Source organism: Takifugu rubripes, chromosome 12 (genome assembly GCF_901000725.2).
Source record: "Takifugu rubripes chromosome 12, fTakRub1.2, whole genome shotgun sequence".
Classification (NCBI taxonomy): domain Eukaryota; kingdom Metazoa; phylum Chordata; class Actinopteri; order Tetraodontiformes; family Tetraodontidae; genus Takifugu; species Takifugu rubripes.
In genome coordinates this window covers 1,491,146-1,505,598 of record NC_042296.1, presented here as the reverse complement: position 1 = coordinate 1,505,598, position 14,453 = coordinate 1,491,146, and the positions used below count along the sequence as shown (strand labels likewise).

General features: G+C 46.6%; 1 protein-coding gene across 1 annotated transcript in view; it reads left to right on the top strand.

Annotated features, from left to right (window-relative positions):
* The window catches only part of gabbr2 (gamma-aminobutyric acid (GABA) B receptor, 2), a 103,352-nt gene that overhangs the window by 58,855 nt on the left and 30,044 nt on the right, over positions 1-14,453 (top strand). The window contains exons 4-12 of the mRNA XM_029844907.1: positions 846-947; positions 3,763-3,828; positions 4,515-4,703; positions 4,797-5,039; positions 8,068-8,128; positions 10,620-10,700; positions 10,894-11,044; positions 11,158-11,290; positions 12,013-12,120. Of these exons, the coding sequence (XP_029700767.1) occupies positions 846-947; positions 3,763-3,828; positions 4,515-4,703; positions 4,797-5,039; positions 8,068-8,128; positions 10,620-10,700; positions 10,894-11,044; positions 11,158-11,290; positions 12,013-12,120 (1,134 nt within the window). The remainder of the gene's footprint in view (positions 1-845; positions 948-3,762; positions 3,829-4,514; positions 4,704-4,796; positions 5,040-8,067; positions 8,129-10,619; positions 10,701-10,893; positions 11,045-11,157; positions 11,291-12,012; positions 12,121-14,453) is intronic.

Here is a 14,453-nt window from a genome sequence, read left to right as displayed (position 1 = left end):
TAGTGAAAGGCAGAGTGACAGAGCATCTCCAGGCCAACAATACGGTGGGTCTTTGCTCCATCCTCCTCCTCCCCTGATCCCATTACCCTCCATTTAAGTGAATCGATACATCAACTCAGACATGTAGCTGCTGCAGATACATTTACAGTCATTTCCACATGTGGCTCTTTTCAGGCCCTAATAAAGAGTGTACCTCATCTGAAGCATGTTTATGTGGCTTGCTGTGTGTGTGTGTGTGTGTGTGTGTGTGTGCGTGTGTGTGTGTGTGTGTGTGTGTGTGTGTGTGAAAAGAATGCCGTTTCTACAGCATTTCGGTGTAACACCTCCCTTGAGTACCATTAAATACCGTGGCAGGATGCCAGGATGGCCTCGCCCCGATGCAGCATGCATTATCTCATGCATGTCTGCAGTTCATCTTGAATGTGTGATGAGCAGCGGTTGATTCATATTCCCAAAGTGTCGCGGTCCAACTTTACAAGAGGCAGCAGGGGTGTCACGCTTCATCCCTCCACCTGCCGTCATGGCCCGCAAGCACGTGTCCCTACATTAATTCATGGGTTGCAGCTCGGTTAGCATATTCTTTGTGCCTGTGTGCATGCCAGGTGGCTACTTATGGATGCTAATTATATGAGTTCCTCTCCTGAAAGATGTGGTTCCCCTATTTTTTCAGTCCCACGTGTGTTCGTGCTATACCTTAGCAGGAATGATAAGAGGTTCCCCCACGGCTTTGCATCCAGAGCACCTCCCCCTCTGCTAGGTCTTGACAGAGGTCAAAATAAGAACATGTAAAATGAGGAATTCTAACTCTTTACCTGCACTTCTCTTCTTCTCTGCTTCTCCCCAAGGTGAGGAATGATCTGACTAATGAACTGGAGAAAGCCGACATCCAGATCGCAGACACGGAAAGTTTCTCCAACGATCCCTGTGTCAATGTCAAAAAGCTCAAGGTGAGTCACGCCGCCTGCGTGATTGGAAATCGTTGTTGCGAGAACTAAAACTAGAATCGACGGTCGCCTCCGTCCGGATCGTTCTTCCATCCAAATACCAAACTTGACTTTTAGTGCCTTAACTTAAAGATATGCTTTCTTTATTACCATATTTATGCACAAAATGATGCCATCAGAAGTGATGAATAATTTACGTGGCTCTAATTGAGCCTAGTGGAGCCATAATTAGGACACCGCTATGGCTAACGGGTCTGTAAAGTAACCCCCGGTGACCTGCTCTTTGAAGCAGGCAACACCACACAACACGTACACACAAGCGTGCACATCCTCATCATCTGTAATACGACAGTACATACATGCCATTGCAGTAAGGTTTAGGTGATGTCCTCTCTCCTGGGATGCCTTTTAATCCATAAAATTTGTGGGAACTTCCATTCTTAGATTGGCTGATAATGACAAGAGTGAATCTCTGTAAATCATACATGTGTGTGAGGTGAAAACATACCAAAGCGTGTGTGCAGTAGCTGCCCCAGTTATACCCTGTGCGCCTGACAGGGTGATCATGTTCATTAAAAAGCTTTAAACGCTGTACATCTGAAGTTATACCTGTTCCCAAGGTGCACAGTGTCACTTCCTGTTCTCTAAGTCCTTAATGCTATTAATGTTATCTTAGAATTCTGCTCTGGCTGATAGTTTAATCTGTCAGTTTTCAAGCAGCGCACATCTGTTACGCACTGCACTACTTCTGAAACATCCTCTGAATAAATTCAATTCGACTTGATTTATATAGCATCTGTTACAATCGACGTCTCTAGATGATCTACAGATATCCAGAGTCTGACCCCGAAACAGGCAGCAGCTTAACAGGAAGAAACCTTGAACAGGCTCATATTTGGGACCCTCCTGCTGATATGTATAGGACGATGGGTTGAGTCAGTCTAAATCGCCATGGAAGTGTTGAAGAGAGCGCGGTTTCAAGTTTAGAGGCTGACGTGTGAGGCCGACACCATACTTGCTTAATCAACCCTAAATTAGTGCTTAAAAGAGTCAATGAATATCTGGATTTTTCATGTCATGAACTACCATTTGACTTTTAAGCTTTCTGTGTTTGCGTCCTCGTGTTACCATCGATTACTAAAATACTCATCCTACTAGCAAAGTGGGGCCATGTTTGTGAACTGGGGCCATTTTGCTGGGCCCCACACCTTTAAAGCACTGTTTGAGGGTTAAGACATGGTTTTATGCTGTAGGTTAAAAGTAAGGAGTTAGTTGGGATGCTAAGGTTAGGGTACCAAGCTGGGTAATATACATATTACTGGTATATCTATGAAAGTCCCCACAACTGTAGAAAAGTGAGGATGTGTGTATGGGGAGTGGAAAAGCATTGCCATCACCTCCTGATTCACAAATAGACTACTCACATATCTCATCCACCTGGATGTTTCACAAATCAGACAGTTCTCTCTGCTCTAAAGCAGCTTTCTGTGCTCCATCTCTTTGTATCTACTTTAGTTCTGGCACAAGTTCCTGGACAGGCTGACAAAATAGAATCAGAAACAAAGGCGTTCACACGCACCCAGTTACCTTCAAATCTCAGAAATGGTCAACTTTGTTCCCCTGTAGCTCAAACACAGAGAACCTTCTTTGTTGTTCATCAGGATTCCATCATTTATCAGACATTAAGGACTTTGGTTCTTCAGATAGAACTTCAACAAACACCTGACTCTTGTGCAGCAAATGTACATGGTCCATTTTTAATCAGAACTGCTGCTGCTGTAAACCAATTAAGTCCAATTAAACCCGTTTTGCAAGCGCGTGATGGCAAAAATCTACTGTGTAGCTTTGTGTATTAGGTGCACACAAAATCTCTCTCTTTCGCTCTCTCTCTGGCACACATGTACACACACACACACACACACTTGAGCTAGCCTGTGAGTGTACTTGATTACCTGCCCACAGAACAAAAAAAACATTAGTCAAACAGTGTTTACGTTCAGTAGCTGGAATCAACTGATTGCCCAGTCAACCCCCTAAAGGAGCATTAGTATGGTGTGGCCGTGCACATGTGTGCTTAATAGGCCTCGACAAGGACTGACCGGAATTATGAGCTATAATTTTGCTTCAACCATTATTACATATAAATCACCAATGCAAAGTTCTGGAATAAACCAGACCATTATGGGTAAATGCGTTCAAGGCTGACCTTAAAAGGTCCCCCTTTGAGGACTGTTACAAATGCTTCAGCTAAAAGAGTCATTTGTGATTCTCTCTTTCCTGCACAGCCTGTTGCTCAGTGGTGGTGTAATTATCTCAATAATTATTGGATCTCGGTGACCTAAAAATACAGGCGGTAAAGTGACATTTGTGTCTTCGGCGCAGGCTTGTGCAGATTAACACAATATTAAGCAACATGCGTGAGTAGATGGAGACGCTAATGGCTATCAGTGACAAATGCAACTCTCAGTACTTCTTTTTTTTTTAACTTAAAACTGTCCCAGGAAATGTCTGCAGGAGATGATGGCCCGTCGCTCCAGGACCAGCTCTTCCCCCCCCTCCACAGTGAAACGTACTACACTTCCGCACGGGCACCCAGAATTATTTACCGAGTCAATCACCGACTCCCCATGTAAACTCGTGCTCCCCTCCCGCCTGCAAATGCTAATGTCATTATTATACATGACGTGTTAGTTGATATTGTCTGGGCCTTCCAGGGACTGTTGCCCTCCAAATTTTGTAATTAATGGCGTAATATGCAATCTACATCAGCTGAACGTGTCTTCTTCCCATTGTCATTATGGTTTCTTTTCTTTCCCAGGATAACGATGTGAGAATAATCATTGGCCAGTTTGATGAGAACCTGGCCTCCAAAGTCTTCTGCTGTGTAAGTGTTCACACCTTACCCTTTGAGTCATAAACACAGTTCACATAAAATGATAATATCTGTAGCGAAATGTGCCGTAACGTTCCTGTGTGCCTTGGCTGAGCCTTTCTTCTCCTTCCGGGCCTGTTCCTCCCTTCTTTTGTGTCCTACGGAACCATTTGTGGAAACAACTTTGTACAAATATGTCGCCATTTGGCCATCTCGGTGATGCCAAAGAGTCGTGCAGATGCTCATGTTTGCAGAAGGGTTTAATAAATCCCTCCAAATTTATACGAGCAAGAAATGATATGAAGGAATGGGTGACGTGTAGAGGAGGAATGAGTGATCAAGAGGACCAATCACAGCTTCACTGGGGATTTACCTGCGTCAGGGTGTGATTAAGTGTGTGGAGAAGGTTTAAAGCGCAGCCATAAGTTGGCCTTTTGAGTTTGGCCCCAGTTCAAAGCGATTAAATGTCACGCACCAGACGACAGATGGCACACGGGTATGGATGGAGCTAACATGTATGAACTGCTACAGCCTGTCGCGTTTGCTGCTCCTGGTAAAGAGTGGCGCAATTCTGAATTGTTATCTTAGCATTTTATGGCGCTGCTGCCTGCAAGCCTGCGTTTTCAGGCCCGGTCTTGACACACAGCACCTCCCTGCTGCGCTATTCCTTTACTCTCCTTTTCTTGTGACTCTCGTAGGCGTATAACTTGAACATGTTTGGCAGTAAATACCAGTGGATTATCCCTGGCTGGTACCAGGGAAACTGGTGGGAACAGGCCAACACCACCAACTGCACCACAAAGAAGCTGCTCACGGCCATGGAGGGGTACATCAGTGTGGACTTTGAGCCGCTCAGCGCCCGACAAATCAAGGGCATCTCCGGGAGAGTGAGTGATGCCGACTTCCGTACCTGAAGACAATGACTGGACTCAAGCAAATATTTGAAAGTTTCTTTTTTCCATATTCCATTTGATTTCCAGACCCCTAAAGAGTACGAGAGGGAGTACAGCCGGGAGCTCCAGCAGAAGGGCGTGGAGGCCAGCAAGTTCCACGGGTTCGCTTACGACGGGATCTGGGTCATCGCTAAAACCTTTACCCGTGTGATGGAGCTTCTCCGCATCAAACAAAGGCAGAACAGTTACCACAACTTCACCGTGGACGACCGGGAAGTGGGGAAACTGGTGCTGGACGTCATGAACGAGACCAACTTCTTTGGTGTGACGGTAAGTTGCAGAAGCATTTTCACTTGATGAGATGACACGCGAGCATGTGACTGTTGCTGATGAATGTTTTTGATGATTTTTGGGGGGGCGGAGCATCACAGCGGAGCTTTTAGTACTGCTCTGTAAAGCTTATTCACAGGGAAGGTTCCTTAAACAGTCTTTATGAAGCCCTGAGTACTGACTCTGATGGCTGTTCTATCTACAAGCCTTGCCCGTGTGTGTGTGTGTTTGTTTTGGGCCACTGTATTATTACAGCCATGCTGCTCTTGCATTATAATAGCAGCCATATGCTGCATATAAATAAAGGGATTGAAAATGCAAACTAGAGGAGAGAGAAAGGCTGCGCTGGGTTATTACAGAGGTCTGATTGTCAGCACCGGTGCACACTAAACTCTGATGATGGTGTGAGAGAATATCTGATGGGAGTGATTAAGTGGAGCCTATCGGACAGAAACTGTCAGCGATGAAGGAAGCGGAAAGAAACGATGAAGCGAAAAGACGCTGAGCCCAAGACGCGAGGTTATTGTGAAAGCGCTTTAGGCTTATTTCCCCAGAAGTATTAAGGTGTTGGAGTGTTGCAAATCTGCATCCATATTTCTCAACGGAGCCACTGAGGAATACTTAAATTCAAACTTAATTTTTTAATCCATTCTTTAACATAAAAATCGAGACGGGGAAGCTGAAATTGTCCCCTGAGCCCAACTCCAACTCCACAGCAGTGGAACGCATCTGTGCCGTCTCTCCAGGTGCCAATAGGGGGCGCTAAAATGGGAAACCTTCCTTTGGGGGGGAACAGCTCATTAACCTGGTTGGGTGACGTGTTGTTTAAACAATAGAGGGGGAGTCAGGTCAGCATTGGTTCATTATTCTATGGATTAATGTAAAAAAAACCCATTTGGCAACAAACCCCAGCCTCGTATGTATGCTGTTATCACAATTTTTACACTGTGTTTCTGACACCAGCACACGTGGGTCCCCCGGGACCAACTGGTATCTGAGATCTGAAAGGCCCCGCTGCTCAATCCGGAGCGGAGGCAGGAGAGTGATTGTGGAGGGCTCCACGGTATCGATCTGGCTGCCGTCAAGGCCAAAGACAGGAAGGTTGATGTCAGCCGAGAGAGACTTTAGGGGGTAAGAGAGTGCCGATAGCAGCTGGGACTCCGGGATGACGTACAGCTGGAGTTCGGTGGGAGACGGGGATGACAAGTGTGCGGTTACAGGGCCTGTTTGTTTTTGGTTTGTTTTTCTTGTGGTCAAACGGGGTTTTTTTTTTCCCCTTTTGGATAATCACGAGCACCGCGGCTGACTGACAGACGCTGAGGTGAAACAAGGAGGGTGTGGTGTCATCTGTTGATCTGAGTACACCGCCTTTCCATTCACGGCGACGGTATTCCCACCGCAACTCCCCCAAGAGGATGTCACACCTACGGTCCGCCGAGAGATATCTCATTTAACCCCAACACCGCCATCGCTCAGTGTGTTCTCACCTCCTCCCTCAAAGTAATACCTAGCTACCTCCACACGTCTCGCCTCTGACAGACATGTTTACACACACACACACACACACACACACATAGCAATTGCTCCATCTGCCGCCTGTTGTGAGTCAGGTGTAGAACGTTCTTCGAATACCAAGAGACAACTGTCTGGGCCCATTTTGTCTGAGACACTGAGGAGAAAATAACCTCACAATAAGAGGATCTAGTAGAGATGCTGAAATTTTGGCAAATTGAGGTTTGTTTAAACGTTTGACTGCTGGAGTCGACGCCCCTGCATGCGCTTGACAGACTTTGAATGCGCTGCAACTGGTGAGGGTGCAAAAGGAGTTGGTGAAGTAGATTCATGTCAGTTGAGAAGCGTAATTAAGACGGCGACGTTAATGCGAGGCCAGCTCGCGGCGGCGCAGCTAGCGGGACACGTTCCCCCCGCAATCATCCCCGGTTCACGATTTGACGTTTCCCTGACCCTGTTTATGGAGCACAGTTATCTAAACATCGTGTCTAATGAGCTGCACCGAGGTGCATCCGCGTCCTACTTACACTTCAGGCGTAATTACTTAGCACTTTGTAGGAGCAACATGCAACAAAAGCAACTTGACTAAGTCAGACTGATGCTTTTGTGCAGCCGGCGCCTCGCCTGGCACCGCGGGGGTCGCTCGTCCTGCCCCATCTGGGACCCGTGCGCGTGCACAAGCACAATGCAGCTACATATTAGATGCATACACCGGCGCTAGCATGCGCACTCTCCAAACATCAAAGATGCCACACAGAGACGAGGATTCAAACAGAGGGGTGGGATCCTGATCCGCCACTTCAAAGCCTGCCATCTTTTTGAGGCGAAATTGGCTCCGCGGTTTCCATACCCATATTTCCCTTTCAGCTTTCTTTTAATCAGCCAATGCAAATGCAGCCGCTCCCAGCCTATCTATCATCCATCTCTCTGGTTCTTTGCTCTCACCTTTGTCAGCCAGCCAGTAATCCCAGTTAAATGCGTAATTCAGCAGCTTTGTAAGCAGATGGCCGGCTGAATTAATTGAGCCGTCTTGGGCGAAATGGAGAAGCAATGGAAGGGAGGGGACAATAAAAATAGAGCGTTGACATTATAGAAGTTTGAGGGGAGTTCTTATGGGCCCAAATAAGAATGATTTTTAGATTGATGCTAAAGACGTCCGGTAGAAAGCTGCTCAAGTTCAGAAAACCCACATCCGACCTGACGAGGATGAATATTGGCCAAGGAATTGGCACGAACATTATTGCGTTTGCCGCTGAAAATAGATCAGTTTTGTCCACATCTAATCAATGAAGATGCAGAATGCGCAAGAGCCGAGACGCTGCAGCGTCAGGGGAAACACTCTGCATCAGTTTAGATGAACTAAGCTGTTTCTATTTCACTGGAATCTGCCGCGCGGCTTGTGCCGCGCTTGCCTCTGCAGATTAGGATGTTTATGGAACTTTAATTATGTATGGTATGTGTTATTTAAACAACTTGTTTCTCTCTCTCTCTCCCCCCTCCCCCTCCCCTTTTCCAGGGTCAAGTCATGTTTCGCAATGGAGAGAGGATGGGAACGATAAAATTCAACCAGTTTCAAGGTATTTGAGGCACCACTAGTCCTCCTTTTCCAGAGCTCTCATTAGTGTTTGAAGTGAAACAGGCCTTGTCATCGTCTGTGCTGGTTCTGCGAGTCTCTTCTCAGGCGATATGAAGCAGTTTGTCTGGACAGCTAATACCCCGCATAAGAAAACACCTCATTGCATAATCTAAAGGTCAATTTAAAGCCAGCAGGGCGTGCTGAGTGCAACAATTACCCAGAGATTGCATCTTGATGCGCGGCATTCCCGGCTCCTGGGCTCCCCCGACTGCATGTTAACATTCTGACTGACTGTTCAGACCTCTCTGTCTGGCCGTCTTATCTCCTCTGCCGCAGAGGGGCTGGGATCCCTCTGGCTGCCTGGATCGCAGCTGTACGTGGGAAAAGTCAACATTTACAGGCACGTCTTGGCACGCGCGTGCGTCAAAGGCTTCGTTCTTCCAATGTTTGGCGAGAAATCAGCGAAGTTTATTACAGCAGACGTCAATTTACATTAGCGGCTAATGAACATGTCGTTAACCTCATCTTTCAAACGCAGCCTGTTTTTACTCTTTTACTGTTTACTGTTTAATCTTCCAAAACACAAATGAAAGAAAAGGCGTTTGTGCAGCTTGGGCCCGGTCAATATGTTGCACAGTACACAAAAAAACCAATAATGTATGGAATTATGCACAACACACATCAGGAGGGGACTAATTATTACTATATTATTACTATTTTTCTTGGCTGTTGCAACAACTGCTCCTCCATCACTGTTATATATGTTATCCTCCTCCTTCACTCCTCCAGCCTCTTCGTCATGCCTTTCCCACTTGTCAGGGATCTCAAATTTTTTGGCCTTTTGACCCAGCGAGAGCCTGAGCTGGGTGCAGAGGAGATGATGGGTCTCTCCAGCTTGAATATTTAAACAGGCACTGATCCTCAACATGACCCCCATCATCCGCCGCCCTCCTCCGATCCTCCATTTTACCCCCGTCAGGTCCTCTCAGTCAGCGACCTCAATGGCAGAGAGGAGATATAATCCCTCCTATTATTAAGGTCTAACAGGATTCCTTGAATAACAATAATAACATTCATTTGTAATTTCAAGTTTACCTCGAGGCAACTTCCCCCTCACACATCTTTACCCTTGAACTGTCAAAAATGATCCAGTGTGACAGATGGAACGGCTACAAGTTGTAAATCCAAAATTGTTCCCATCAGAGAAAACTGTGCTTTAAAGTAATCGGGAGGAAATGGGAAAAAGCAACAAAATTCAGAGGCCAGCATCTTACATTTGTAAGACAAAGCTCGGAAATCCACACTTGTTTAACGCCGCGAGGCGTCATCCCACGGGCCAGCGACGGTCCCTGAGGGGGTGCAGCGCTGGGATGGCGTTACAGCACCTGAAAGGAAGAGTGCTGATATGCAATCGCGTCTGGTGTCTCCACCCTAACAAAGGACGGGGTGAAGGTAAATCTATCAGCAGGGGAGAGTGTGAGGAGCGCCACTCTTTATTGCATATGCGTTCCATCCCCAGCATTTGCCATTGCTTTGGTTCAAGCATTGGAGATCAAACGAGGCAATTTCTCCGAGAGGAAAGGGAATCGCAGTGCCCTGTCAAGGACAATGCGGCTGAAGAGTTCAATGGAGCTCTGAGAGTGATAACGGGGAGGAGTTGGGGGGGGGAGATTTGCGTGTGCTCACCAGAAGAAATTGCAGGTTACTTGCGGCGCTCACAAAAATAAGATGGAGTGTAATCTGGCCCTCTTTTCCCTTGTGTACCCCCTTAAGTGAGTTATTTCTACTGGTGGAGGAGAGTGAGGACTCACGTTTGTTGGACAAGGCCGTGCTTCCTCTCAATCTTACACCTGGGGGGCTCTTTGAGGCTTCTAATAGAGAAAAAGCAATAATAAAATCACTGGTGTGATTTGAGACAGCAGTAGTTTGGGCTAACCAAGACAAAATACAAGCAGGTTTCTTAAGTTCGGCTGACAATTTAAGGTAAAAGTGAGAAGCAGAGTCGCTAAGCCGCCGCTCTGGCAGCTGTGATAATCTCGCCAGTTTCACTGCTGTACAAGCTAATGTCAATTCAGCAGTGAGAGCTGGCAAAGGACACACTCCAACATGCTGCCTAAAGCTGCAGCCGGGGCCATTCAACACTTTCACTCAGGCTCAAACACCTTCAAAGCTACAGGATGGATTGCCGTGATATGCTGTGCAAGCATGTCTTCCTATCTGGTCCAGAAAGGTTGTTGCTGTTGTTGAAGAAGTTCATGCTTTCGCCCCAGAGTGTGTTATTTAGCTCTCTTGAAATGATGATTCACCATTGGAATTGGAATTTTAGACGTGTGGTTGGATTTAGGAGGGAATATCCCACATAATATGCAATTTCTTTGAGATGCTAATGTTAGCATGGTAACCTGCTAAACCTCCTCTACCAGCAGTGCCATTTGCTGATGTCATTGTGGTAAAGTCAATGTGTGTTTTTTTATTTTATTTTAATCTAACAGACGGTCAGGAAGTGAAGGTGGGCGAGTACAACGCAATCGCCGATGTGTTGGACCTCATTAACAACTCTATAAGGTTCCAAGGTATGAAAACACCACATATGTTTGTACGTTGAGTTGTGTAAGATTAGCCCATTGCTACTAACTCACTGAGACACTGACAAAATTAAGAAAGTGCAGTGGTTTTTTTTGTTTTGTGAGGCTGAGAGGTGGATCGTGTCCAAATGAGCACCTGAGTTTCAGAGCGTCCTCTTCTGTGTGTTTGGCTGTTTCTCAGGGGTGGAGCCTCCTAAGGATCGCACGTTTGTGCGTTTACAGCGGCGCCACATCAACGTGCCCCTCTACAGCATCCTCTCCACCATCACCATCCTGGGCATGTTCATGGCAGGGGCGTTCCTGTTCTTCAACATCAAGAACCGCAATCACAGGTCAGCGAAGAGCAGGGAGGGAGAGGAGGATGAATAAGGCTGAAGTGAAAGCACCTGGAATGTGTGCAGTAATGCATTCCCACTGTTTCCTCAAATATTATGACCTCTTCCAGGCTAATCAAGATGTCCAGTCCATATATGAACAACCTAATCATCCTGGGAGGCTTGCTGTCCTATGCCTCCATCTTCCTTTTTGGTCTGGATGGAGGTTTCGTCTCTGATAAAGAGTTCGAGACTCTGTGCACGGTGAGTTCCCCAGCTCCTCCACATCCACAGTTCATACTGGTGTCGTCCCCAAATGCATCAATATTCCTCCTTTGAGACAAGTTAGCTCTTATGTGGCTAATCAGAGGGCCGCAGGGTCTCTAGCTCCACCTATTTGATACGTGCATCGCCTCTGTCCACTGAAAACAGGACACATGGACCCGTACTGAACTAATCCCAGCGCTGGTGGAGATGCAGCTTTAGTGTTTCACCCCATTAGAGCGTGATTACGCTGATTGCACAGTAATGAGATGCTGGGCAGATTGTGCTGCAGAGACCTGTCAAAGGTCAAAGGTCAACCTATCAGTATGTGCTCTTTTTTCCTGCAAATGGATTGTGCAACACAGATATGGACTTAAGATTTGGGTCTCATGCAGAACCCCAGTTTATACAGAAGCTCTTTATTAGCAAGTAGCTATTTTAAGATTTCCTGGGCTATATTCACATCCAAGCAGTGTCCTTTGTGTCAGTGCAGAAAGAAAGGACTGCCTTTTGAATCCTCGTTCTGAGACAAGACACAAGCTGAAAGCTTTTTTTTAATTATTATTTTTAGAATTCTTCACAATGCTGTTTGGAATTAAATTAAAGGGGGAAACGTGCAAATCCACATCACATCCGATGTCTCTACATTGACATAATTGCCGTGTTAAACCTCGATCGCTGTTTTAAGACGTTGCGCTTGTTCGTGCACGTTGTTCTGACAGGTCCGGACCTGGATCCTCATTGTCGGATACACGACTGCTTTCGGTGCCATGTTTGCCAAGACTTGGAGGGTGCACGCCATCTTTAAAAACGTGAAGATGAAGAAGAAGGTACTCGCAACTATGGGAATTCTTTTTTCACCCCACACTGCAAAACATCTCAGAACGCTTTCGCTCCAGAGGTTTTCAGTCCACGTTAAATAGACCAGAGTTTGTTTCCTCAGATAGTCCACTTCATATTGGCTGTGAACGCCCAAAACGAGCGTACTCAGAACCAAACCCCGACCCTGGTCCACGCATCACCAGCCATAAGATTCAGATTTCAGGGGGCGAACATGGGCATGGTACGATTGACTAGTGTGAGTGGGCCTTAAATTGCCCCAGGGATGGCGTGAGCGATGGATTGTCAAGGGTTGAACTCCTTCCTCCTGCCTAATGGCTGCTGTTCTAGGCTCCAGCTCCCCTGTGAGACTGGTTAGGAATAAATGACGGTTACCAGAAGATGAATGGATAAGACAGCAGGGAGTGCGTTGGCGCTGTGTAGCGCCACAGCCAGAAGGTTCTGGGTTTGATTTTGCTCACTGGATGAATGGATGATACCTCAATATGACAGCACAATTGCCTGTCATTTATATATCGCCCTGCTTATAAAAAACTCAAGTCATAACTAGCCTATCTTTGAATGCTACATAATAACCCTGCCTGGCTGAATAAGGTTTTGATCCTTTTCTTCAATCCCTTTGTATAAGAGCGTTGGCCGATCCACAGCATCTTTTCCCATATGTCTTATAGAGGAAGCTTTTTATAGCTATGTGAAGCCCAATTCTCCTGTGGGTGCTTGCATTTAGATGAAAAAATGGAAGATTGGCAGCCTTGAGCACCTGCTTTTAGACTGTTTTCTATGAAATAAAGGTTCAAAAACACAAATGGCTCTCTGACACAATCTGTTTGACTGGCCTAGTTACATAAAGAGGTGCCGGGCGCATTGAGGGTTGTAACTGTCCTCGGCCTTTTTGTATTCATACTTCCAGCTCGTTTTGTCTTTGTCTTTTTCCTCTCTGCCTTTTTTTCTCTTGTGCATATCGGAGGAAGTGTGGGTGGTCTGCTGGTACAAGAGAGAGAGAGAGAGAGCGGGAGCTGGAGAAAAATAGAGAAGAGAGTGACAGATCAAAGAGGTTGGAGGGTTTGGGGGAGAGAAGGAAGTCAAAAACAGGGCAGAGGAAGTGACAACACAGCGTGGCATGAATGGCAAAGGAACTAGGCGGGACGCAGAAAATGAATGAGAACGCTGAGGAAAGAGGATGAAGAGGTGACAGAATTCAGCTTGAAAGCGCGCATCGCCACAACGTGTCTGGATGAAAGTTTGCGTTCTGCTCCGTTTGCTAGGCTCGCGCTGACGGAGCTCTGCTGCGTTTGTTTCAGTAGATTGACTCGCCGCCGGTGCCCCGAAATCTGTCACTCGCTATCAGGGAGAGAACAAGTCGGCGGCCCTTTTTTCCATTTAACGGTCGGGCTGGAACTGCGTCCCTCACTGCTCCCAACCAGCCATCCCTCTGTCGAGAGTCACCGGGGAGGGCGCGCGTCTTAAATCAAGAAATCAAGGGTTGTTTGTTCAATGAGCTGTGTGTGTGTGTGCGTGCGTGCGCGTGTTGAGGTCAGTCAATATGTGTCGTCTCCGAACACACTAACAGAACCTCAGATTCGCTCAGGGTCCACCTTTGTGGGGTCAGCCTTTGCCTCTGGTCGTCAGGTTTCAACCTTTTCAGTGTGTGATCCCTCTCCATCTCCCCCTCCGCTGCTCTCCAGCAGGCCTGGTTGTGTTTGGTTTAACTTGTTTTTTTAAAACTTCATTGCACTGGTGCCAGATAGTAAATGTGCCAAGCCAGTGCCTTTATTCCGCCTACACCTCAGAGCTCCAGCCCAGAGGCACGCTGAGGCGCAGGTGGATGTGTTATCTCGCAGGTGTGAAACATTTATTTAGCGCTGGTGTACGATAGTGATGCGACCTGCGTCATCGGCTCACCGTATTTGGGGAAGCTGAGCATAAGAGAGGACGGTTTCAGACCTAGAGAGGCACAAAATAGCCGTCCGTGACGCTGCCTGGAACTGCATCCTAGGAGCTTTATGCTGGCTGTCAGGGTTGTCTCAGCAGACGGGAGAACTTGTTCACACAGTTTACTTAAGGAGAGCAAAAATGAGAAAACGTAACCCCAACTGATACATTACGAAGAAAATGGTAATTATAACACCCATTTAGAGTCATTATATAGTTTGTCTAACGGACCCTGTTGGCATGGTAACGCATAACAGCTGAGCAGATGGTGTAGAGATTGTTCTGTACTCCCCTACAAATCAAACATGTCATCTTTATTACAACACTGTCTTGCTTATATTACTCTTATCAGCCAGATTTCTTTATTTTACGTGCCGTACAACCTTGGTTG